The 27,617-nt window shown below is 49.4% G+C and overlaps 1 protein-coding gene across 1 annotated transcript; it reads left to right on the forward strand.

The window, feature by feature from the left end:
• Positions 1-16,855: 16,855 nt before the first annotated feature.
• LOC128799356 (histone H3-like centromeric protein A) lies at positions 16,856-26,830 on the forward strand. Its single transcript, XM_053963699.1, is given in 6 exon segments — positions 16,856-16,931; positions 18,231-18,322; positions 25,679-25,762; positions 26,386-26,473; positions 26,476-26,560; positions 26,707-26,830. Coding segments are annotated over 6 exon segments (549 nt in total).
• Positions 26,831-27,617: the final 787 nt, after the last annotated feature.

The raw sequence follows: 27,617 nt of genomic DNA on the forward strand, positions 1-27,617 counted from the left end.
ATCTTCCCAGAAGCAGTGCACTCAGTCCTTGACCCAAAGGTCCAAATGCATCCAGACGAACTTTATGTACACAACAAGATTCTAAGATGACTGTTGCTGCAGTGTGTACATCCACCCCGGCTGAACTGTGGGTGCTGCCCCTAAGCCGGCTGAATAAGCCTGTGCTGGTACCATGCCCTGAGGAATCACTTGTGTCAGAGCGCAGTTCCCCTGTGCACTGATCTTCCTGTTTCCCGGACGTACCAAAAACTGACAATTGGCATGGTATTTAGACTTACATTGGTTTGCAAAATGACCTGCCTTTGCACACTTAGAGCACAAGAAATTAGTATTTGTTCCTTTCTGCTTCTGTGTTCCCTGTTTCTGCTTGCCCTTATTTTTCTCCTGTTTCTATTGTCCATCCCCTGAGGATATCTGGCCTAGCTCTAAGGCAGATGCCAGAACAGACATTTTTTAAATCTACAGAACCTACTTTAGAACGTGCTTGGACCATGTCTGTTAGTGTTGGATCACCTGGAAAAGCATCTATGATCTTCCTGTGGTTATCATTTGTGTTGTCCCTCGCTAACTGTTTGCATAAAATCTGCCTCAAATTATCATCCTCAACCTGCTTCTCCAAGGCTACTGCAATTTTCTCAACAAATGGTGGAAATGGTTCTTTTGTTCCTCGAGTTATTTTCATATATTGTGGCTAGGGAGCGGCCATATCTATAGTTTTTAACAATGCTACAAAGCCTACGTTTTGAGTCTATTCAAGAATGGCAGGGTCCCAGGTAGCCTGAAGATCAAGATTAGAAAAGGCATTTTCCCCCATAAGAGCATCCACCCCCCCACAGTATCTAGGATCAGTCTGAGGCAATTGCATGTTCTCTGCTGGAACCCTTTGTGTGATCTGCTTCCAATTGTCCTGAAAAACTTTAAATTGCACAGGTTGGAACAATATTTGAGCTATATGTCTAATATCAAATGGAGCAAGCAGGTCGGTGTTTAGCACTCTGATAATTTGCATAATTTGTGTAGAACCAAGGTCATATTTCGCTACCTTATCTTGCAAATCTTGGACGACCCGCCAGCCAATGACATCATGCCCGTCAACTTGTCCGGTATTTGGGACAACTTTATTCACAGGAAAGGCTTGGACTCCCCCTTGTGGCGGAACATTGCATCCCTGATCCACCTGTGCCCCCATTGAGATGCCGGATTAACTACTTGACTGTCACTGTGGCTCCTTCCCCCGGATTTGCCGTGCTGGTAAGTCCACCCCTGGGCATCTCCACCTTCTCTATCAGGTCCCAATCTCCATTCTCTAAATCCTGCAACTTAACTAAATCCCAAAAAGGGCGAGGGTTCATCGGTCGCACAGTCATCCGACCAGGGGGCAACGTCCAGAGATGGCTCTGGGATAGTGTCTCTGCTTGTCAGTGCTGGCGTTCTGCTGCCAGGGCACACCCCCATTGTGGGGCAGGCTGTTGGTGTTTGTCCCTGTCACTGTCCGCGTCCTGGGACTGGGGTGGGCGGGACAGCCTGCGGACAGCAGAGGATGGCAGGTTGGCCGGAGGAACTGGTTGCAAGCCCCGGGATGGAGAAGCCAGCCGCTGGCGGCGGCGCAGTGGAGGGTGCAGCCGCGAGCTGTGGTGCGGAAAAGCCAGACGCTGCTGGCGGCACAGGAGTGGTGTGGCCCTGCCCATGGCGTGCAGTGCGGGCTGTGGTGGTAGAACTGCAAAAGACATCAAGTCAGCCGATCCACACGACACACGGGGAGGGGGGACGCAGTTGCACCAGTTCCACAGATGAAGGCGGGGGGGGCGAAAAAGATCACGGCTCCGGTTGCATCATTTGCTGATAGAAAAGGTGCTGCCGGTGCAGCTGCCAGTGCCGCTGTCATTTGCACCTGCGCCACAGAAGAGGGAGGGACAACTGGCAGGGGACACGACGTTAGCTGGAACAAAGGCGCACCAGCGGGTGCTGGCGATGCAGGGGGTGTGGCCGGTACATTTGCGCAGGCTCCATAGCTGGCAGTGAAGGAGCTGAAGGGGCAGTCGGTCGAGCTGCGTCACTCACTGCCAGCGGAGGCACTTCCGCTCCCGCCTGTGGTGCAGGGGGAGGGGGAACCTGCGGCGGGGGTAATGGAGCCGGCGGGCCGTAAAAGGGTCGTTCCCTGGCTCGCTGCAGTGGAGAGGAGAGCGGGGTCGGCAGGCGGGGCCAAGCCATTGTGGAGCAGGGAGAGGCTGCATCGGTGGTCGGGGCAAGGCTGGCCGAGACAAAGACATGCCCACTGCTACTTGCAGAGCCGAGATGGGTATTGCTGGTGGCTGGAGCAGGGCCATCTGTGGCAGAGACTCAACAGCTGCTGCTTGCAGAGCAGGGAAAGCCTGAACACCTAATTGTGACAGGGACATTCCTGCCGCCTCCTGCAGCGCGGGGGGAGCTGGAGCCGGAGCGAATTGGACCGTCAGGTCCGATTGCGACACAGCTCCCGGAGTTGTCGGTGGTGGTGTCGCCGGCGAAGGATATCTTGGCTTTATATAATCATGAGTGTATTTCGGCAGAACATAATCTCTAGGGGAGACATAGATTCCGCGGGGGATCCCCATGTCCCCTGCAGGTCCGCACGGAGTCGGGGAAGAGCCAGCAGCTGCCCAACCCAACTCTTCGGCCCCTGGGATGTCGGTGCCCTCAGAGACAGTGTCTTCGCTTTCTGAGGTCCCCATTTTCCCTTGGGGTCCAGCCTCGTAAAGCTCTGGAGGCCGGACCCAGAGCTTTAGGGTCTGGGTAGCTACTAATCGGAGTAGCTACTAATCTGGGTAGCTACTACGGGGTGTGGTCATATCTGCCCTGATGACGTCATCCCACAGATCATCGCCTAGTGCGTCCCAAATCTCTGGATTAAATGCGGGTTTCACATGTACTAGCCCAGACTAGTAAGGCACGGATGGAGTCATCCGACACAGAAATTCCCATATGAGGTATCATATTTCTACACACAAAGAATTACATTTTCTTCTGTAGAAAGCTGATTGCCCATGATGAAGGAAACCCTTCCCAAGAGCCCACAAACCTACCCTGGGATGTAGACAGTTTGCTATCCTGGGAAAAGCCGTTTCTCACCCTGGCTCTTAGACTATTCGGGCCACTACCTGTGGTCACAGAGGACCAGATCTTCTCCAGAAAGACGCGGAGAAAAGTCACTGTTACCTCTCTAGGAGGACAGAGGGTCTCCAGTCGTGAGGGGACTGGTGGGCTGCCGCGGTGTGTCCCGGTGAGGGAGGTCCGAAGTGTCCCATCTGTCCTGCAATTCCATGAGGGGTCACCAGATGTCACCGTTGAGTCAGGAATGGGAGTGAAGGCAACACAAATCCATGCATTTTCAGAAGGCATAAAAGCTCACTTTATTTCAAAACTTCACGGTTTTATAAGCAACATCGTTCACCCAGAACCTCATTGGTCCTTAATAGCACCTGCCACACCATTAGTTAATTAGGAACAACACCATCTTTCCATAACATCACATATAACACGTTCCACTTATAACAGTGTTCACAAACACCAGCTGCAGAGACCAAAATAAGAATTGTTTTAATTCTTTGAGCTTCTCACAATTTCCCCATGATGATGCCTCGGAAACTATCTGTTTCTCTCTGAGAATGTCCACAATATAGGATACAGATTGGATCCCACCATGGATGTCGTTCTTGGCCTCGACACTGAAGGGCACTAGCTCACGGTCATTCCCATGGGATTCGGCCATGATGTAGGTGCAGGTTCCTTGGAAGTCAAAGTCAAGGCTGTAGAATATGCAGAAGTGTGGGTCACCCCATGCCCAGCATGTTGCGACCAGGTCAGGGACAAAGCGGGATTGGGCACCGTGGGGCCAGCAGCGCTCCTTGGGGCTGCAGTGCAGGGACTTGCAGGGGTCTGGGAGGGGAGGGAGAGCAGGATGAGCCATGGGCTGGGTGAAATAGGAGATAAGCATTGGGGGAAGCCATGGGTTGGGCAAAAGGATGGGAAAAAAGTGGGGGAAATCATGGGATAGAGAAAACTACGAGATGGGAAAGACCATGGAATAGGAAAAATCACAGGATGAAAGAAACTATGGGAGCAACCATAGAATGAACCATGGGATGGGAAAAAAACATGGGAAGAACAACGAGAAAAACCATGGAATGGGAAAAGAACATAGGAAGAACAATGAGAAAAACCATGGGATGGGAAAAGAACATAGAAAAGGCCATAGAAGAAGCCATGGAATGGAAGAAATCATGGCAAGAATCATGAGATTGGAAAAATCTTGAGATGGAAGAAGTCATGGAATGGGAAGAACCATAGAACCATGGGAAAAATCACAGGACAGGGAAAAAAACATTCAAGAAACCATGGGAGAAGACACCAGATGGGAGAAACCATGGGAAGAATCACCCTATCCCTGACCATTAGTGCCAGATAGGATTCTGTTCCCTCCATCTCCCCTTCCCTTTTCCCCACTAAATCAACCCCCCAGTCATCCCTGGATCCGAGCTCCCTCTATAACCCCCTTTTCCTCCATTTTTCTTCACTTTTATTGATGTATCCGAAGACCCCTTCCCAGATTTCACAGGATTTATCCTCATTGCAAGAATGATCATGGCAGGTAAGGCCCTGGCCAAGGACACAGGTGCAATGGTACTGGCAGTGATGCCAGAAAAGCATCTCATAGGGCTGCAGGGAGGGAGAAGCGAGAAAGGAAAATCCATCAAAATAGGAGATAAAAAGAAATATTCAGGAAAAAAAGGACATAAGTGCAGAAAAATAAGGAAAATAATGAATGAAATACAAGGGAAAAGGATGTAAATATAAAAATAGGGGACAAAGGGGGAAAATTAATTTAAAATAGTAAATCCATTAAACTAGGAAAAAAAAGCAAATGCCATGAAAACAGAGAAAAATGCAGAGCAATATGAGAGAAAGGAAAAAATTACAGGAAAAATATAGGTAAGGACATAAAAGAGGGAAAAGAAGGAAAACAATGCAAGGAGAAAAGACATAAATGCCTAAAAATATGGGAAAGGAAAGAAAGCCAGAAAAACTGCTTTATATTATTCTCCATCCCTGAAGCACCTGCACTTCTCCTTGGAATGTATCCCTGTCTTCCAAAGGCGTGGCCCTAACGGCATTGGCAGACCTCAGTGTAGGTTTGGGAACAGGTGGTGGTATTTCTGGGGCAGATATTGGCACAGGTGTTGGGGCAAAGGGTGTAGATGCTGTTGGCTGGGCAGGTGAGGGCTGGAATTTCCATGGAATCATGTATTGAGTTGGGTTGGAAAGGACCTTAAAGCTCATCCCATCACCATCATCCCATGTCCTGCGTGTCACTACTGTCAGCCAGACCCAAACAGGGAACATTCCCCACCTGGGCCCCCCCAAACTCCAGTATCACCTGGAGATCTTCCCAACCCCAAACAGGGGACATTTGCCCCTGTGCCCTCCCAAACTCCCAGCAGAAGGATGGTGTCCTCCAAGCCCCTATGGTGACTCCGGCACCTTGGCATGCATTGACATAGCTCTGGATACTCTGGCACAGGACATGTGTGTCCCCTCCTGTCATACACAGGTCATAGATGCAGGATTGGGAATATGGGATGGGGTCAATGATGTGATGGCAGGAGCCAAAGGGACCTTTGGGGGCCATGAGGAGGCCACAATAGGTTTTTGGAAGACTGCCACTTTCTCTTCTGTGCAGGTGGGACACTCATCCTTGGGACAGGTGTCATCACAAGGTGTTGTTTTCCATGCATATTCAAAGGCTGGATCCAGGAGCTAGTTGGCCACTGGAAAGCTGGAAATCATCATTGCATTGGCCATTGTAGTTGTCCCCGAGGCCACAAAAGCACCTGTTCTGGTTTGAAAACAAAGCCAGTGAGAGACTCCAAGTCAGAAATACAATTTATTAGGAAAGGTGAAAAAGAAAACAAAATACATACAATAATACAAAAGAAAAACCACTGATAGAGTCAGAATACAACCTGATGCCCTTTTTGGTCAGGGTGTTGGTAGCTGTCCAGTTTGGAATGGCTGCAGTCCTCCTGGAAATCCAGTGGAAAAGTCTGAGTCTGGTGTCCCAAAAACCCAGATTACATCCAGTTAGGAATGCTTGGCTCTCACAATGTGATGTTCTAGTTTTTATCACTCATGCAGTGACATTCAATAGCCCATTATCAGCAGATGTCTCTCCAGAGGAAGAATTGGTTGTGAAAGAGATAAGGAAAACTGCCCACTTAACAGAAGACAACTGCTACACAGATGGCAAATGGAATACATTTTGTCTTGCAATCTGGGACATTATCCACCCCTTATTCCATTTCCATCTGTATCACAATGAAACCTTGCACATAGTTCTCACTTAAGTCTAGGTTTCCCTGTGGTACACAACGGGCTTCCCCATTTTTCTGCATTACACATCAAGTGTAACCAGGTCCTTGAAAAAAAACAATCCCAAGGATGGGTTTGTCTTTGCCTGAGGTGGGATTAATCCAAACAGGCTTTCCTAAAATACCTTTCATGTGTACCACAGGGACTTTATCTCCATCCACTGTGTGCAAGGTTTCAGACTGGGCAGGACCAGTTTGATTGATGGACCCTCAGGTCATCCAGGTGGCTTTTGCTAAGTTCAATTCCCAGTTCCTGAAGGTTCCCCCACCAAGTGCCATCAGGGTAGTTTTAAGTAGTCCATTGCATCATTCAACTTTCCCAGCAGCTGGTGCATGATAGGGGATATGATATATCCACTCAATGCCATGTTCTCCGGCCCAGGTGCTGATAAGGCCGTTCTTGAAATGGGTTCTGTTGTCCAACTCAATTCTCTCATGGGTGCCATGTGTCCACAGCGCTTGCTTTTCTAGGCCCAAGATGGTGTTCCAGGCAGTAGCGTGAGGCACAGGGTAGGTTTCCAGCCATCCTGTGGCCGCTTCCACCATGGTCAGTACGTAGCGCTTGCCTTGGCAGTTTTGGAGAAGCGTGATGTAGTCAATTTGCCAGGCTTCCCCATACCTGTACTGCAACCATCGCCCACTGTATCACAGAGGCTTCACCCGCTTGGCCTGTTTGATTGCAGTGCAGGTCTCGCAGTAGTGGATGACCTGTGAGATGTTATCCATAGTAAGGTCCACCCCTCAGTCACAGGCCCATCGGTATGTTGAGTCTCTCCACTGATGACCAGAGGCATCATGGGCCCAATGAGCTAGGAGTAGTTCTCTCTTATGTTGCCAGTCTAGATCCACCTGTGATACTTTCACCTTGGCAGTTCAGTCCACCTGTTGTTGTTGTGATGCTCTTCATTAGTCCGACTCTTGGGTATGTGCACATCCATGTGTCGAATCTTCACGGTCAGCGTCTCTACTAGGGTGGCAATGTCCTGCCAAATCTTGGCGGCCCAGATGGGTTTCCCTCTGCTCTGCCAGTTGGCCTTTTTCCAGCCACCCAGCCATCCCTACAGAGCATTAGCTACCATCCATAAGTCAGTGTAGAGATAGAGCCTCGGCCACTTCTCTTGTTCAGCAATATCCAAAGCCAGCTGGACGGCTTTAAGCTCTGCAGCCTGACTCAATCCACCTTGTCCCTCGGTAGCTTGTGCAGCTCATCATGTGGTGTTCCATACTGCAGCTTTCCATTTCCGGTTAGTGCCTACAATTCAGCAGGAACCATCAGTGAAAAGGGCATATTGTCTTTCAGTCTCCGGTAGCTCATTATATGGTGGGGCTTCCTTGCTCCTCTTCTTCAGAAGATAATCCAAAAGTCTCCCCTTCAGGCCAGTTTGTTATGATTTCCAGAATCCCAGGGCAATCTGGATTTCCAATACAGGCGCGCTGGGTGATGAGGGCAATCCATTTACTCCATGTGATGCCAGTGGCATGATGTGTGGAAGGAACCTTTCCTTTAAACATCCACCCCAGCACTGGTAGCCGGGGTGCCAGAAGCAGCTGCGTTTCGGTGTCAATTACTTCTGAGGCAGCTTGAACTCCTTCATAGGCAGCCAATATTTCCTTCTCTGTGGGAGTGTAGTTGGCTTTCAAGCCTTTGTAGCTCCGGGTCCAGAATCCCAGTGGTTGACCCCGAGTCTCCCCAGGCACCTTCTGCCAAAGGCTCCAGGACAGATCATGGTTCCTGGCTGCAGAGTAGAGCACATTCTTCACCTCTGGTCCTGTCCTGACTGGGCCAAAGGCTACTGCATGAGCGATTTCCTGCTTGATCTGGGTGAAGGCTTGTTGCTGTTCAGGGCCCCAGTGGAAATTCTTCTTCTTGCGGGTAACCAGGTAGAGAGGGCTCACAATCTGGCTGTACTCAGGAATGTGTATTCTCCAAAAGCCTATGGCACCTAGGAAAGCTTGTGTCTCCTTCTTGTTGGTAGGTGGAGACATAGCGGTGATCTTGTTGATTACTTCTGTCGGGGTCTGATGATATCCATGTTGCCACTTGACTCCTAGAAACTGAATTTCTTGAGCTGGTCCCTTAACCTTGCTTCGCTTAATGGCAAAACCAGCTTTCAGCAGAATATGGATAATCTTTTCTCCTTTTTCAAAGACTTCCCCTGCTGTACTCCCCTATACAATGATGTTATCCATATGCTGTAGATGTTCAGGAGCCTCGCTCATTTCCAGTGTGATTTGGTTCAGTCCATGGCAGATGGCAGGACTGTGCTTCCACCCCTGGGGCAGTCGGTTCCAGGTTTACTGCACTCCCCTCCAGGTGAAGCCAAACTGAGACCTGCATTCTGCTGCCAAAGGAATGGAGAAGAAGGCGTTGGCAATATCAATGCTTGCATACCACTTTGCTGCCTTGGACTCCAGCCCGTACTGAAGGTCCAACATGTCTGACACGGCAGCACTCAGTGGTGGTGTGACCTCATTCAGGCCACGGTAATCCACCATCAGTCTCCATTCTCCACTGGACTTACGCACTGGCCATATAGGGCTGTTGAAAGGTGAACAAGCCTTGCTGACCACCCCTTGACTCTCCAGTTTACAAATCATCTCATGGATGGGAATCACAGAGTCTCTGCTGGTACAATACTGCTGACAATGTACTGTTGCTGTGGCAATTGGTACCTCTTGTTCTTCAACTCTCAGCAGTCCCACAGCAGAAGGGTCGTCTGAGAGACCAGGTAAGGTATTCAGTTTTCTGATGTCTTCTCTCTCTACAGAGCTATCCCGAAAGCCCGACAATTGTCCTTTTGGGTCTTTGAAATAGCCATTTCTGAGATAGTCTATGCCAAGAATGCATGGGGCCTCTGGGCCAGTCACAATGGGGTGTTTCTGCCACCCATTCCCAGTTAAACTCATTTCAGCCTCCAATACAGTCAGCTGCTGGGATCCTCCTGTTACCCCAGAAACAGAAATGGATTCTGCTTCTACATACCTTGATGGCATCAGGGTACATTGGGCACTGGTGTCAACCAAAGCCGTATATTTTTGTGGGTCAGATGTGCCAGGCCATCAAATCCACACAGTCAAATAGATCTGATTGTCCCTGTCCTCTACCTGGCTAGAGGCAGGGCCCCTCTATTCTTCGTCGTGATACACGTTGCTTGCAAAAATGCGCTATTTTTCCTGGCCCCGGGAGAGCTCCGGAGTGCCCGGCTCAGGAGCCTCTGCTTCTCAGCGGGACCGGTGCTTGTCGCGATTCCTGGGCACTTCTGCTGCCGCGCACTGGGGCGGGCTGGCCGTGTTTTGCTGTCAGCGCGAGGGAGGAAATAAAGAAGCGAAGGAATTGTCCAATTAGTCTGTGTGGACAGCTGGAAAGCTTTAATGGCCGCGGGAGCTGTGGTGGAGAAGCTGCGAACTGCCCCCACCTCTGCGTGGACGAAAATGACGATGGGACCGGGGAGGCGCGAGATGTTATAGGGGCAGGACAAGGAGGGCAGAAGCCCTCCCGCCCAATGGGGACAGGCGCTGTGGTGGTGACGTGGACCACGGCGACCAACGGGAACGTGGCAGGGGCGGACACGGGGCTCCGGAGCGAATGGGGTTGCGGGAACGGGGTGATAGGCACAGAAGTCTCCAGAGTGGAGAAGGGAGTGGTTACAGGACTGGCAGGGCGGGCTCCAATGGTAAGAGACCTGGAGTGGACCACCGTGGGGGGGAAGTGTGGGGGGTGCACAGGGGTACACAGAACCAGCTAATTAACACAGATCAGAACCCCTAATCTGAACCCAAACCCGGGATGCAACATCTCCCTGCTTTAAAAAATATAAAAAAGACAGTTGCTTTGACTTTGTCTCTCGTGCGGTAGTCTCTTCTCCCAACTTCTTCTGCCTCTGCGACTGCGGTGACTGCCTTGCAGATGGAGAGGGCCTGGAGATGATGTTGGAGCTGTTTTTTCTTGGGGTGTTTGGGGACAGGGGAACAGGGAAAATAACTTTATTACAGGTACATGGACTGGGGGCATGACTGGACTGAGGTAGCTGTAAAGAAGATGTTATTTAGGGAGATGTAGAGTGCCTTCCCTCATTGCAATTGGATGCAACCCCTTGATTGGTGGGATCATTGGTTGCATCCACAGGCACCGTATCGTCTCGACTCACTAACTGCCCTGGAGTATAAGGTTTAACATGCCTCCTGGGAATCCACTTGACTCCTGAGGGCATCAATATGCAGGCATATCCCCGTCCCCAAGTCAAAAGTGGAAGTGGATCCTGGATTTCTTTAGAGTCCGGATCCCTCACTAACACAGGAGGCTGCTCCTCTGGCTGGAGCTCCTGATGTTGCTTGAAATGTCTCAGGGCTGGCAGTTCAGGCCTGTCAAAGGAACAGTTCAGAAAACTGATGGTAAACAATGCTTTACAAAGCCTCTCGTGCGGTGACAGCACTCACACATCTCCCTGCTGCTTCCGGAAGACCTGCTTCAGCATCTGGTGCTTGTACAGAACACTGCATTCGAACAGGTTGTGACAAACAGTGGCTTGTCCCTGCATGCCTGCACCTGCTTCACAGACCAGCAGGCTCTTCACAATGGCCCATCAGTCTTGCCCACCTTCTGGCCAGATGCCACTCGCTTTGGCTAAAGACTATATAAACTAACTTTTTGGGAAGACTTTGGTGCACCCCCAAGGATGATGGTGAATCCATATGGCTGCACCACTGAGGATCTCATCTCGACGGTGGTAGCTATATTCCCTTTCCCCTCTTTTCTCACTATTCTTTAGTTCCTTTTTCTGTCCCCTGTATCGCATTTGCTGTTGGTACCTAAAAAAAGGTGCATTTGTTGTGATTAAACTGATGGTCCCCTGCTGTTTGCCTTTTTGCACTTTTGGGATCGGTTAATGAACCATCACAACACCCCACATGAGCAGACCATGACAGGTAGTACCATCAGCTGTTTGAAATAAAGCATTCCAAGCAGCATTTTTAATGACCTCTAAAACAGCTTTGGATAAATTTCAGGCTTCTGCTTGTGGGTTTTGGTATTAAAGCCTCAAGGTCAGGGCCCAGTTGTGCACCAATTAAAAATGCAGGTGTTGGAGTAGTGGTTGCTGCTGCCTGCTGTCTGTCCCCCACAAGCCTCTCCTGTGGAAAAGCAGGTTGAGATAACTTTTAGACAATAGTCAGACCCTCACTCAACACTCACCACAGCTGGCTCAGCGATAGAGGCAAGAAAGGCTCTTTTTGCAGGGTTTTATTCCAGTGGAGGATATCACATGTGGCTGAAGGGAACCCAGCAAAGTAAAAAAAAGAGGCTGACCACGTGGAGGAGACAGCTTAAGAAGGGGAAGGGGGCAGAGCTAAGGGCTGGGCAGAGGGGTTTGGTCTCCAGAGAAAGGAGGGTGGCCACCAGGGATACCAATCCAGTGAGAGGACAGGGAAAGGAGAAACCGGGGGAAGTTACACAGGGGAAGTTGCGGTACAGAAGCCCAAATGGGACACTGTTTTTCTCCCTGGGAGGACGAACTCTATGGTGAGTAGTTACTGCTGTTGCCAGGGCCAAGGACTTGGGAATTGACTGAGGTGGGAGAGTTCATGGGATGCTACATGTGGATCCATGGCCTGGCACAGCAGAGCCACAGGAGCACAAGGCCTTAGTTGACATGGGTGGACAATGTACCCTGATGCCATCATGCAGGGGCAGAATCCATCTCTGTTTCTGGGATGACAGAGGGATCCCAACAGGGACTATACCAGAAGCTGAAGTGCTCGTTCAGACTGGGCATGAGTGGCAGAAAAACACATTATCGCTGGCCTAGAGGCTCCATGTATCCTTGGCATAGATCACCTCAGGAGAGGTATTTCAAGGACCCAAAAGGACACCACTGGGGTTTGGGAGAGCTGCTGTGGAGAAAGAAGAAATTAAGACAGCTGAATCCCTTGCTTGGTCTTTCAGAGGACCCTTCTGCTGTGGGACTGCTGAGGATTGAAGAACAGCAGGTACTGATGGCCAGCACAACAGTGTCCCATTGGCAACATGGCACCAACTGAGACTTCAGGACGCTGTCCATGAGCTGATCCATGCACTGGAGAGCTGGGCGTGCTCAGCAATACTCGCTCACCCTTCAATAGCCCCGTATGGCCCTTGCCTTAGTCCCGTGGAGAGTGGACACTGACAGTGGACTGCCATGGCCTGAATGAAGTCACACCATCACTGAGTGCTGCCATGCTGGACGTGTTGGAACTTCAGTATGAGCTGGAGTCCAAGGCAGCAAAGTGGTGCCATCATAGACATTACCAATGCATTCTTCTCCATTCCTCTGTCAGCAGATTCCCAGAGCTGAGGTCTCTCTTTGGGCCCTCAGTCCTGAAGCTGCCCCAAATAGTGCCTTGGCCTCCCTGTGGCCCCCTGCCCACACAGGTGGGTTTGGTGACCACCTTGCTTAGTGCCACCATGAGCTCCAGAGGGGCCCTCTGGGTCCCTGGTGAGGGGGGAGCAGGGGCTGATGATGGAGCTCTGTGCCCAGTCACATGGGGAGGATGTCTCACTTACGGGGGGGGTCTCAAGTCTTATGGGGAGGGGGTTGTCCAGTCCAATGATGGGTGCCCAATCTCATGGGAGGAGGGGTTGTGTAATCCAATCCCATTGGGAAGGTCTCAGTTCCAGGAAGGTAAATCAGTTACATGTGAGAGTCTCAAGGCCATTAACGGGGCGGGGGGGGGGGGGGGGGGAAATCTCAATCCCATACAGAGGGGCCCAGATCCCTGGGTAGGGACTCATTCCATGAAGGGGTATAATGTCCTCTATCCCATTGGAAGGGTCCCAAAAATTAAATGGAGGAAGGATGCTCTTGCCCCGTCCTGTTTGCCACACTGTTGGGGTGCCCTCCTGTATTCAGGGTCTTCCCCCTCTCTATTTTTTGTCTCCCAGAGGAACACGGTGCCACTAGAATGATGTTCCACCTGGCCAGGAAGAGTCCAGGCACCTCCTGCCACAGGGCATGAACACTGGGGTATGGGGGATAGGGTGGGAACATGGGGGACACATGGGGAACACTGGGGACACACAGGAGACATGAGGAAATTGTGGGATACGTGGAGGGACAGGTGGGACAGGAGGGACACATGAGGGACCCTGGGGTCATGTGGGTACATGAGGGGGGGACATGGGGACACAGCATGGCAATGAGGGTACTGTGTCCATCGGGAAGGGCAGTGTTAGAAATTATGCAACTCCTAAAATTTTTAACTAACTTTAGTCAGGGGTCTTTGCCCAGGGGGAAGGCAATGGAAGTTTCTTTTCAAGAGACTCTGTTCCCCGGGCAAGGCATGACAAGCTTGACATCTCAATGGACTGGGAGGTGCCAGAGGATGCTCAAGAGAGAAGTGACCACCCACACCCAAACATTCTTCCTGGTGTGTCAGAGACATTTGGTCTGAGAAAAGATCAATAAGAGAATGAAGAATGAGGACCTAAAGAGCATTGAAGGCAAAGGGATCAATAACCAATTGGAAACCAGATACAACAAGCTGTGTAACTTGTGGCCAATGAAGGTTGAACCAATGAATTTTTCTGGGTTTTGACTGTGTAAGTATGTGAAAAATCTAGTAAAGAACCCTGTGTGATGGAATGGTTTTCCCTGCACAACACAGGCAATGTGTGGATGAAATTATCTCTGTTGCACATTCTGGCCAGAACAACATCCTGGCCAGAATGAAGAAATGCCTTAATTCTCTTAAACTAGAAATGTTGGACAGTTTTTGTTTTTCCTGCAGTTTTGGTGACAGCAGGACAGTGCCTCCATGTCCCTCCATATCCCCCCACATCACCTGAGTGTCCTTTTCCCCCAGATGGATTTTATGGACAGCTGCAACCCTCAGCTGACCCCCACTGGCCATAGGGAGGCACTAGGAGCTACTGGGGCCATGCTGGGAGCAACTGGGATCACAACTAGGGTAACTAGTTGTGGAGTTGTGCTTTTAGGTTCCACTGTATGTATGTTCAAAATGGTTTATCCCTCTGTACCCCCCTTGTGCATTTTTGGTTCATCCCAGGTTTTCCCATCAGCACCTGTGTCTCCATCAATCCCAAAAACCCTGACTCAGGCCCCTGACCCCGCCCAGGTGACTTGTCCATCCTTCCCCTCTGTCTGGAAGCTTCTGCCGGGGTCGCTGGGTGACTGGACAATGGCCTGGGGTTCCTCCCCTCCTCCCTGCTCAGTGGATACCTCGGCTGTCCTTCCCTCAGAGGGCCACGCCCATATCTTCTCCCATTGGCTGATCGGGTTTTCCCGCCCACCCTATATCAGGGCCTGCTCGAGGCCCAGAGTTCACTCTCTTCTGGGACCTCTTTGAGTGCTGTTGGGCTCTGGGGCTCTTCTCGGAGTCACAATAAATCTTGGCCCTACCTCCAGAAGGGTGTTGCCTCCTTCCTTGCCGGTGGGATCAGCAGTGTCCTCGGACCCACGAAGGCACTCTCTAAAGCCCAGCTGGGTTCAGCAGGGAGTGCCTCTCGCTGCCTTATCGCCCCGAAAACAGCTAGCCGGGGCTAGCAAGAGATCTGCTCTTGCCAATTTGGAACGAGACACAGCAGGTAACTAGGATCATACAGGGAACAAATGCTGGAGAGTAACAGGGAGAAAGGGGATTCATACTGGGAGTAAATAGGAGCAACTGGGACCACACTGGGATCATGTTGTTATCATAGTGGGAATAACTAGGATCATACAGGGTATGACTGGTATCATACTGGAGGTGACTGGGAAGCACTGAGACCAGGGTCAGAAGGATCCAGCAAACTCCAGGCCTTGTTGCTGGGACATCCCTGGAAGAGATTCCCTGGGGGGAACCAATGGCACAGACAGGAAACAGGCACTGGGAACAACCAGGGCTTGGGAAAGGCAGGTATTGCCTAACTTATGTGATCTGCTGCTGTGCCCAGGTGGCCCTGGTGGGTGTTGGACATGTGTGGGCGTGTCTGCCTGAAGCTCAGCAAAGTCTTTGGCACTGTCTCCATCTCCCTGCCTCTCTTAGAGCACCTGCAGCTCACAGCTGGGACAGGTGCCTCTCGCTGGGAACAGCTGGCTGGTGGCCAAGGAGGGGTGGGAATGGGGCCACAGCCAGCTGGGGCTGGGCACTGCTGGGGTTCCCCAGGGCTCAGTGTTGGGGCCGGTCCTGTTCAACATCTGGCCTGGGTGGACCACTGGGAGCAACTGGAAGGCTTGATGGGGTCAAATGAGGAGTGTGGTGGCCCACTGGGAAAACTGGGGGTAAACTGGGAGGTCTTGCAATGCCCTCAAGAGACCCCAAAGCCCACCTGGGCCACCATGGGTTCACTAATGCCCCAATCTGCTTCTCCCAGTGGGTTTCATGGACAGTTGTAATCCTTGGCTGACCCCCACTGTGTACTGGGAGGCACAGGGAGCTACTGGGACCATGTTGGGAGCCAACTGAAAAGACACTGGGAGCAAATGGAAGATGCTGGAACCATGTTGAGGGTACTGGGACCAGAACTGGGGCAACTAGGATCATACAGGAGGGAACCACTTGGAATCATGCTGGGTTCATACTGGGAGTGTCTGGAACCACACTGGGGACAACTGGTATCATACTGGGAGTAACTGGAATCATAGTGGGAACATTCTAGTAGGGACAGGAATTGACTGGGACCATTGGGGATGTGACAGGGATCATACTGGGAGTCGTTGTGATCATACTGGACTCACTCTGGGAGTGACTGGAAAGCACTAGAATCATATTGCAGGGGACTGGAATCATATTGGGATCATTCTGGGAGTAACTGGAACCATGCAGATGACCGAAAACAACAGGAACCACACTAGGAGTGGCTGGGATCAGACTGGGACGATAACAGAGATTACCCTGGGAGCACCAAGGTGCAGGGTGCCCAGGGTGGGGTCATGCAGATTTATGCTAATGAGCCCTCGGCCACTACGGCACCAATGAGTCACGGAGTCTTGCAGCGCAGAGCAGTCGTGCACCACGATTGGCACACGGAGGGAATTGACGTCACGAGCAGCACCGCGGTGGCGGGAGATTTGAACAACATGGCTGCCGCAGGAGGCTTGAACAGCGTGACCGCTACAGGAGGTTTGAATAACGTGGCAGCAGCGGGAGGTTTGAACAGCGCAGCTGTGGCGGGAATTTTGAACAGTGTGGTGGCAGCAGGAGGTTAGAACAGTGCAGCGGCAATGGGAAGCTTGAACAGCGCAGCCACTGCAGGAGGTTAGAACAATGCGGCTGCCACAGGAGGTTCCCGCGGCGGATCCCGGGCATGACGTCACTGGTGAGGAGAGGGAGGGGAGGCTTGGAGGGACCTGGGAGTGACATAGGGGGGCCCGGACACCTAAGTCCGCCCTGACTCCCCCTTCCCCGGCCATCAGATCTCCTCCAGCCCTGCTGGACACCTGGACTCGCCCTGACCCTGCGGTAGACTCAGCCACACCATGCCCCGCCCCAAACCCACCCCCCGACTGTGCAATGGTCCCCCAGCCCCCCCATTGCCCCGGCTGCAGGCATGCAGTGAGTGAGGGGTAGGGGACTCTCTTTATTGACACCCTCTATGGACCTCCCACATCGAGCCCCTTTTAGGCCCCCCTCCAGAGCACTCCTATGGACTCCCCCACTGTTGTCCTCCGCCCCCAGCCTGTGCCCTAGATACCCCTATATGCTTCCATCACCTATAGTTACTCCACACTCCCTGTCCCCTATAGCTCCCTATTGCGGGTAAACCAGGACTCCTGAACAACTGACCTGTATGATCAAGCAGAAGCCGTTTATTCTTTACATTACACACACTTTTATAGATTCTACAAACGACTAAGATCACACTTCTTGATTGGTGCCTTTGTCTTGTTCCCTTGTTCTCTGCCTCCATTTCTCAGCGTCCATGATTTGTTACCGTGCAGGTGTTCTATAGTTCTCTGTTGTGGCAAGCACATTTCTCTCTCTCTCAGGATTTTTCATTGAGGTGCACAGAGAGAAATGAAAGAGAAAACAATTTCTGTTTCTGCTCCTTGTTTTTCTCTTGTGGAATGTGTTTGGAGAATTGTTTACTAGAGTGAACACTTGGTTGGATCATGGTGGATTGTTTGGGCATGATGGCCAATCAGATCCACCTGTGTCTGGACTCTGGAGAACAGGGTCACGAGTTGGGAGTTAGTTAGATATGGTAGAGAAGGTAGCATGTAGTTTCTAGTATCCTCTTTTATATAGTATATTAATGTATTATAGCATAATTATAATAAAGAAATCATTCAACCTTCTGAACTGGAGTTAGACATCATCATTCTTCCCATTGGGTTTGCCAGCATCTACAACACTCTGTTATCTAGTGCTTGTCATCCTGGTATGCAGTTTCTCACCTTCTTCATTCTTATTTTAGCACAGTTTATGTCTTAGTAACCTTGATGAATTCCACAGTGCCCTGAGAAAATTCTGATAAGAACAGTTACAAGCGGCATGGCTCGTGCACACTGAGGCCTAAGTTGTTCAGATACATTGCTACAGCCCCCTACATCCTGTTCCTCATAACCCCCCATACTCCCTGTCCCCTATAACTTCCCTATATTGGCCATCACTGTAGCTCCTTATAGATCCCTCATACCTGCAATGTCCCCCCAGACCTTACAGATCCCTTATAACCCCCACAGCTTCCCCCTGTCCCCTGGGCCCCTATAGCCCCCCATAGAGCTCCCTGTGTTCCACCAGGCCCAATAGATCTCCTACACCCACCATGCTCCTTCAGAGCCCCCAGCTGTGCCCCCCAGGCCAAACAGAACCCCTAAAGCCCCCACAGACCCCCATCCAATGCCCCTGCAGGGCACCGCCCAGGTCAGCGGGCATTGCAGGAGATCCACAGGTGCCAGAGCAGCACCCACCTGCTGCTGCACCCCAGCCCCTTCGCCCGCCTGGTGAGAACCCCCCACATCCCAAAATGAACATTCCCAGGCCCTAAAATCCCCAGACACTCCGATTTCCTCCATGGAACCTCCCCAGCACCCCCCATGGACTCCCAAACTCCCCTGGGACCACACAGATCATCTCAGATACCCATAAAATCTACTTTGGGACCCCAAACCCCTCCAGGACCTCCCCCCCAGTTTCACCCCAGAACCTCCAACATGGTCTGGTATCTTCCAAACCACTCTGGATCCCCTCTCCTGGGATCCCCAAATCCATCCCAGAACACTCCAGATCTGTCGGAGTCCAGGACATCCCTCTGGCTGCCCTGGCTGTCTTGAGACCCTGGCAGGGGGCTGGGAGACCTTGGCAAGAAGTCAAAAACACTTGTGGCTTTGATTTTAGCCCGTAAGAGAGGCTGCCAACTCTATATGAGGAATTACAAGCCAAAAGGATTTGAGTAGTGTAATAGGTGAATTGATACAGGGTGGAAAAGTAGAATTTTGGGGTTTTTAGAATGTGATTCAGGAGTACAAGATGGAGGAATCTGGGCATGTCCTAGCCGTCTTGTCCTTCGTGTCTTGGTGTGATGGTGACACTTTTCTATTGGTTTAAGGTAGAGAAACACTGTCTGACATAGGTGACGGGTGTTGGCACAAAATTGTAAACATACTACACGTAGTTTTGAGTATATAATGTGGGAGCTGCCCGAGGCTCAAGGCAAGCTGCTATGGCTTCTTTACTAGACAGACCTCGGCAGGTCAGAGAAAGAATGTTATAGATAAGGAAAAATAAACAACCTTGAAAACTCGACCTCACGCATTCCAGACTTCTTCAGCTGCACGGGTTAGGGAACAAGGACTTTTATGATTTCGGGGTCATTCCAAGCAAAGCAAACCCCATCACAGATCAACCCTTTTGGACCCTGCAGCCTCCTCCAGACCCTTCAAATCCACTCTGGGACCCTTCAGCTCCCCACAGGACTCTCCCAAATACCCACTGAGACCCTTCAAACAATCCACAGGACGCCTTAAAATCCAACCCCAAATCCACCCTAGGCCCCCTGAAATCCAACCTGGAACCCTCCAACCTCCCCTTGGGCCCCCTCTCAAAAACCCGTTGGGACCCTCCAACCCCCTACAGACCCACCAAGTTACTCCCCACAACCCCAAATCACCTCCTGGGACTCCTCAGGACCACCCTCTTCCCTCAGGGCCCCCACTCAACCCTGTTCCAGCGCTCCCCATGTCCTTGTTCTCCCTTTCCTCATGACATAGTGGGCCTGTCCTCTCCCAACATCCTTGCATATCCCCTGCTGGATCAGTCCATGTCTCACAAATGGGATAGGACCCTGACTGGTTGCAGACTTAGGATTTATTATCTGTCCGTATCATACAAGCAAAAAGCAAGAGACACAGAGAAATAACAACATCCACGCAAATCCAGATCAGAGGCAAGATGGCAGCTTATACAATGCCTTTTTCTACATATTCTTTGAACCAATAGCATAAAAGAAAAGGTGTGAAGTCATTATACTCTAACCAATAAGAAAAGGACCCATGTGGGTTTAATATTAACAAAAGGACTTCTATGAACCTCAAACAATACACAATAATTCATTATTTAAGATCAAAATTTTTCTATCTTTGCAAAGCATCTATCTAGGACTTTTCACATCTTGAACTATCAATAAGTTCTTGTTCTTTCTTGTTCCTTATGATAAATATAAATCTATTCACTTGGTTCTTAGCTTCCTAGCTTCCCATGAGAAAATTTTGAAATTTCCCAGCCTTTCTCAGCTTTATGTCTACTTTCTGGGGCCTTTTTGCACTTTCTAAAGTCTTTTACCTTTTTTATATTCCTACAATTCCCTCTCTCTTTTTCAACCCAAAATAAACCATCTTTGACTTGTCACTTATTTACTACCTTGCATTACATAGCTTCACTACTGTATATATTTCTTACCCTAGGAAAAAATGTTATAAACTTTCTATAAGAAGGCACTTTTTTTTTTTTTTTTACTTTAAGCTCTATCACTTTAAGTTAAAGCATTATCAATGCTGTGTAAAATAAGGTTTAGTATCTGCAACAGGTTTTGATAAATCTCAACCTTTCCAAGGTCTTAATTCAAAGGCTAAATTTGTGAGTGACTCTAATTCAATTGCTTCTTTGGGATTTTGTGAACTTTCTACAATTCCCCTTTCTGCATTTTTCTCTTGGACAACAAAAACTTCTTTGATGAGTCTGTCCGTAATTTGTCGTCAACAATGAAGTACACAAGGTATTATCATCAGTATCAATATCACAACTATCAACAAAATTCCACCTAACTTGCAAAGTTGCCTCAACCAAGGAGACAAGCCTCACCCATTGAACAAATTGTCTAACCATGTTTCCTTGTTTTTAACCTCAGATGTCAAGTCTTTAAGCTTTTGTATACTTTTGTGAATGGATTCAGAATGATCAGACAAATTCATGCAACACATTCCCTTGAATTTCTCACAACCATGTCCATGTGCCAATAAAAGAAAATCAATTGCTGCCCAATTTTGGAGTGTGGCCTGTTGGACACTGCTGATGCCAGTCAGCATGTCACTGAGCGCACTGGATGTGGCATTAGTTTGCTTCCTCAGCCAACATCCAATCCTATCTGTCTCAATGCTGCATCTGAAGTAATTCCAGGTAAAAAGAAGCTTGCTGAAATCCTTTGTGCCTTTTTCCATGGACTGAAATCACTATTGCAATTTTCTGGGTATATATGAATAGATCTTTTGTCCCTTCTTGTCCTTTCTGAAACTGCTTTAGCACTAGGTGCTATCACAGTGAGCGTGCCAATGCTACATGGCCCGCCTTCAAGGTATGATGGAATGCCTTGCCATGCTCTATCTCCACAAATGAAACAATAACCTTTTGGTAATTTCCATGGATACTGGTCAACCCCAAATTTTCCATCCACATTGTATGAGTAATTACACCAAAAACTTGAATTTCTATATTCATGGTATGAGGGAGTAACATTGTACTTTGGAGAATTATTTTTTCGCCAATTGGTTCCTGAAAATGTGACACAGAAATCCATTGTCAAGGAACCAAGGATCTCCAATTCTTGGGGTTCTGAATTTGCTTTGAGGAGTTGTCTGGTCCCGAGACTCCAATTCCTTGTGGGATTGCTTCCATTAGCAATCTCACCTGGCTTGCTATTAAGTAGCTTTTTCGTCAAAGGATCATAGTATAGAGGTATCAGCCAATTTTTCAGTGGCACACCAACTAGACAAGTAGAAGAAGGCTTTTTCTGGATTTGAGTGAGACATACATATGGTATCTGATCCTGCAGCCTTGGCTAATGTGACCCAGACATTTGTTTTTGGTTGTTGCACAGGAAAATCTGCATTACAAAAAGCAAGCTAAGCTAGAAAACACAAAGTGAACTGATTTTCCTCCATATCTTTTTCGTTGAGCTACACTTTGGCAAAATAATTTTCCATATATCTCAACTTTCAAACTGTATTTTTTTGAGAATTTAGAATGTCAATTTTTTAGAATACAGTGACAATAATAAATCCTTCTTTTTCACGTTTTTGCCAAAAGAGCTCTACGAAATAAACCCTTCACACATTTATCATTAACATTAAATTGAAGTTCACCGATTCCACAGGTGACACAGGAACACCAGGCATGACCCATAGTCTCTCTGTTCAGCTCACATCTGCGTGCTCGCTTCTTCACTTTTGGGCTTGTTAGCGTGTTCTGGTGTGCAATATGGTTTGACATTCTTTGCTGGACCCCACTTTGGTCCTCCAGCACCTGTAGAAATACAAGTATACCCTTTGCCCCAAGTTATTAGTCGGAAAGGACCTTCAAATTGTCCTGTCTCAGAGCTTCTAATTAAAACAAGAGGATTTTCTTTCAGTTTTGCCTGTGTGTTATTTGCAAAATGCCTAAAAATTGGTGGATCAAGTTCTGCAAAAGAACTGTTAAAAAAATTATAAACATATAAAGCTTTACTTAATCTCATCTGTGGTATCACCTCTACTCATCCCTTCGGTTGATCTAAATGTGTGATGTGTCCTTTTAATGTGTGATGTGTCCTTTCAACAATTGCTTGACCTGTGGGGGAGTGAGGAATACAAAAGGTGTGATGAACACTCCAATCCATTAGGAATGTTGCCACCTTTTGAGATATATATGCGGGGCCATTGTCTGTTTTCACTTCCTGGGGTACACCCAATGAAGCAAATGCTTGCAAAAAAATGTTGACAGGCATGATTACCTGTTCCTCCTGTGTGGACAGAGGCAAAAACTGCACCTGAACACGAATCTACCAAAACATGAATATTTTTAAATTTCCCAAAGAAGGGTATTTAGTGATGTCTATTTGCCATAATTGCAGACTTTGCAAACCCCGTGGATTAACAGCTCCTGTAGAAACAGGGGGTTGCACAAGCTGACAATCAGGGCAACTGCTAATGATAGCTTTAGCTTGGGATTTAGAGATACGAAACGTCCACACAAGTGCTTGTGCATTTTGATGAAAAAAGGCATGACTCAATTTTGCTTGCTTAAAAATGTTTGGCAATGTGTTTGAGACAACCATGGTCCTTTTATCTGCTCTTGCATTTCCTTCTGCCAAAAATCTTGGTAGAGACAAATGAGCCCTAATATGAGAAACAAAATATAGGTTAGTTCTGTGTTGCAAAATTTTATGAAGACATGAAAACCAGTGATATAAATCATCATTACTAACATCTTTTAAAACTGATCCCTTTATTCTTTTAATTACATTAGCAACATAGGCAGAATCTGTAATTAAGTTGAAAGGCTCTGAAAATAACTGAAAAGCTCTAACAGCAGCCAGTTCAACTATCTGAGGAGAACCTTCTGCCATTTGAATATCTGATTCCCATTTGAATATCTGATTTTTTTTTTGTTGTTTGATTTAACCATACAATCACAGATTTATGTGTTTTTCCTGACCCATCAGTGAAGAGCGTTATAGCACTCAAAGGCTCTTCACTTAGCAAAGGCTTTTCTCTGAAACTCAATTTTGCTTGTAATAATTTGTGACCTGGATAATGAATAGAACAAACACCTGAAAAATTTAACACTGCATTTTGCAAATCATCTGAATTTTGCAATGCCCAATCTAAATAATCTTTTTTCAAAGGTAAATATATAACTGCAAAATCATTGCCTGCCAAGACTAATATTCTTGTCCTGGCCTTAATTACAATTTGTGCTGTCATCTCCAGGGTTGTAGAAATCGTCTTTGGAGACTTGTAGGGAAGAAAAACCCATTCCATTATTAACAAAGGATCTATCTCAGATGGATGTCATTGAAAAATGAGGCCATAAAGTTGCAGCTTCTGTCCCAAAACTGTGAGAAAGAAAGATTTCTCTGGAGCACGATGGGCTTGTCTTCTTTAGAAAGTTTCAGTGACCTTTTTTATGGTGAGTTGAGCTTCAGGTGTTAAGGTCCTGGGAGATTTAATGTCACAGTCTCCCCTCAGTAGATCAAAAAGTGGAGCAAGTTGATCATTGGTAATTTCCAAAATAGGTCTAATCCAGTTAATTTCCCCTAAAAGTTGCTGCAAATCTTGCAAAGTGTTGATGTTGACTCAAAGTTGTATCTTCTATGGTGAAATTGTCTGTTCTGTCATATTCTATCCCAGATATTTCCAGGGTGGGATTTCTTGTATCTTTGATGTAGAAATTTCCAGTCCAGCCTTTTGGATTGAAGCATGACCCTTTAGCAATTGAAGCACGACCCTTTAGCAGAGTCCAACTGAACAGCAGCAAGAGTTTTTTGCAAAAAGTTTTGTTTGTTCCTCAATTGCTTTTCCCAATTTATCACCCAATTTGTCTCTCAGTGAATCATGAGATTTAGCAATTTCCTCTCCAAGGACATTAGCCTGTACTGTAGCAAGATACTGTGGCATGACAATTCTACTGCAAACTGAAAGCATCTGAGGAACAGTTGGAGGCTGCTCGGGTAATGCAGAAGTAATTCTTTTACAATCATCATTCACATTTACAAATGCTAGGTTTTGAAGAATACAAGAATGAGCTGCATCATCAGGGCATTGTCTTTCAATAGCCTGTGTTAACCTATCTAAATATGCACCATATGATTCATCTGCTTTGTGTTATGGTTGAATATGCTTTAAGAGGAGTACCTATTGATTCAACAGAAACCAAAGCCTTTCTTGCAGCCTGTTTAATATCTCTCAACACTGATCTAGGCAAAGAGACAGCCTGTGTTTCTGGTTTATCATATGGCAGCTCGCTAGACAACTCAGCTTCTGTAAATCTTTCATAAGCACCACCCACATATCCTTCCCTTAAAACCTTAATAGATTTCTTCCACTGGAGTTCCCATAACATAAATCGTGAATTAGTTACAATCAGACTCGCCACATTGCGACAATCAGTTGGCGTGAGTTCATAAGAGTTAAAAATACTTTTTAACACATTATTAAAATAAGGAGAGTAAATTCCACTTTCTCTCAAGGCCAGCCTTAACTCTTTGATCTCATAATGCGATAGGGATTCATACTTAGGCCTTCTATCATCCCTCCCATAAGAAACTGGCATTGCTAAAATTTGTTCATTTAAAAACTTAAAATCACTTTCTTTCAAAAGATTCTGCCTTATTTTTTTCCAGTCAGTTGTTGCAACATCTTGTTCTGAGCTAGCCAGATTATTGTCATAGCAACCCTGCTCAGAGAGAAAGCCTTCTTGGTTTCCAACCACAGTTCTGGGCTTTCTGCCCAAAGAAGTCTCAGTTTGGTTACTTTGTATTTTGTTACCATAGCAACCCTTGGTCCCAGCTTTCTCAACTTCTTGATGTCCTTCTCTGGTTCCAGACATCCTTGTGTCCTGCCACCTTCAGAGGCTGCATGGATTGGTTGTTCCCTGTGCCCCTCCCACCGTGCTGGCACTGTCCCTCCTGTCAAATCGGGGTGTCCCCAGGGGAATGTCCCCATGTTCCCATGGCTGAGGATGTTCCCAAGATATTCCTAGAGTGGTGCTTCCCCCCTGCCTCCCACCTGGGGTCTCCACAGGGTGTCCCCATCATGGTGTTCCCACATCCACCCTCCCCAGTGTATCCTCAGTTGTTCCTGTACCCTGTGTTCCTGTCCCTGGGGTGTCCCCAAAGTGTCTCCAGGTTGACAACAAGGGTGTCCCCAGGTCCCTGGGATGTCCCCAGGGCAGTGTCTCCATGTCTCCAGGGTGTCACCATGGTGGTGGCCCCAGCCCAGGATGTCCTCAATGCCCCCATATCCCCTCCATGTTGTCCTAATGTCCCCTCACTCCCTGTAACCCTAATGCCCCCATGTGCCCCCCTCCCTGCACCCTCCCTGCTGCAGGTGCGGGAGCTCTGCCTGCTCTTCACCCGCGGGGTGGATTACAGCTGGCAGTGCATGGCCCTGCTGGCGCTGCAGGAGGGAGGGGTCAGAGGGCCCAGGCGTGGTGGAGGGGGTTCACAGAGGGGCTGGAGGAGTCCTATGGGTACTCTAGGGGTATCCAGGGGACTAGGGGGTTGGGGAGGGGGCTGAGGGGGATCTCATGCGTGCTGAGAAGGGACATGGGGGTTGGGGGTTCTGTGGATGCTGCAGGGGGGTCTGTGGGTGCCGGGGGTGTCACTAGGGGGCTGGGGAGGCCCAGGAAAGTCTCTTTGGGTGCATGGATGAGGCTGAGAGGGTTGTTGGGTGTGTGTGATGGGAGCTGAGGTGGAGTCTAGGAGGGTCTCCACTGGCTGGGGGGGGCAGTTTATGGGTTCTTGGACACGGTTCCATGGATGTTGAGAGGGCCTCTGGGAGACCTCTGGGTGGTGGGGGTGGTCCCAGGGTCTGTCGGGGACTGGGGATGGGTCACTGCGTGTTGGTCTCCCTTCACACATTTACAGGCATGGGGTGTTTCAGTCCCCCCAGTCGCCCGTGGGTGGGTTTGGAGGAACCCTGCCCCCGGGTGTGTGTTTTGGGGGGGTCTCTGCCCGGGGGGGGGAGCTGTGAAGGTTGAGGCATGCTGGGGGGCTTTGGGGACCCCCCCCTCAGGTTTTAGGACACAGGCAGAGGAGGCCTTCATAGTGCGGATGCTGGAAGACGTGTACCTGTGCTCACTGCACGCCCGTTGAGTCACCCAGTTCCCCAAGGATCTGCAGCTGTCCGATGCCTGCGAGGAGCTGAGGGGGGGCATCTGAATGGCGACCCCCCTGACACCCTGCACAGACTCAACCCCCCCAGACCCCTGTACCAGGACCCCACCCTGGGGCTCTCTCCTGACAGTCTCACACCCCTAATTTTACTGGGACCTCCTATGGTACCATCATGCTGAGACACCCCCTCATGGGGTCCCCAAGCTGGGGCCCTATCCTGACATGCCCAATCTGGTTTAGGATCCACTTCCCCAAGACCCCCCACATGGACCCACCCAATGACTTCCCCCTATTGGACTCCCACCTCAGGATCCCCAGCAACCCCTTCAGGGACCCATCTCAGGGTGGAGGTCCCCTTCCTTAGTTCAGCACCCATCAGAATACTGAGGAGCCCTACCCATGATCCCCCTGGAATCCCCCTCACCAGAATGCCAGTCCCAAGGAAACCTACCCAGGACCACCTTACTGGAGACCGTCCCAGTTCTGCTGCACTACAATAAATTAATAAATGTTTGTGACCCCTAGGTGCTGTTGCTGGGGAGGATGGAGGGGATTTGAAGGTGAGGCACCCCAGGGGGGAACTCTGGAGGGGAGGAGAACCCACAGGGAGGAGAGTTCTGAGAATATTTTGTGTATGGACACCTGGGAAGGGGGCCAGGAAGGTCTTGGGGCCTAAGGGGTTCCATATATAGTGGTGGTGGTCACCTAGGGGGCAGCGCTTAGGGAATTCGCTTTTTGAGCAAGGGTCTAGGCTTTAGGGGCAGTGCTTAGAGGTGGTTTGAAAGTGGGTAGGGCTGCCTGTGGGAGGCAGGGCTTAGTACCTCCTTGAGGGTGGGGGTCTGGAGGTCCCCATCCAAGGGTGGAGCTCTGGGGGTGAGGCTTCAACGGGATCCCCTCTATGGGGCAGGGCTTGGGGGCCACACTTGGGGGGGCGGGGCTGCTGTTCCCTCTGCTGCCGCTTGGGGCGCTGCAGAGCAGGGAGGGGCGGGGCTGCTGCAGGGCAGGGGGCACTGCAGCGATAGCGGCTACCTGAGGCCTCTGCACCTGAGGCCCAAGAGAGACCCCAGAATGGACCCGCCCAACCCCAACCCTGCCCTGGGACCCCAACCCCTCCCTTCTTCATGCCTTGGAGACCCCTCCTGAACCTCAGA

The sequence above is a fragment of the Vidua chalybeata genome, chromosome 24 (assembly GCF_026979565.1).
Source record: "Vidua chalybeata isolate OUT-0048 chromosome 24, bVidCha1 merged haplotype, whole genome shotgun sequence".
NCBI classification, from domain to species: Eukaryota; Metazoa; Chordata; class Aves; order Passeriformes; family Viduidae; genus Vidua; species Vidua chalybeata.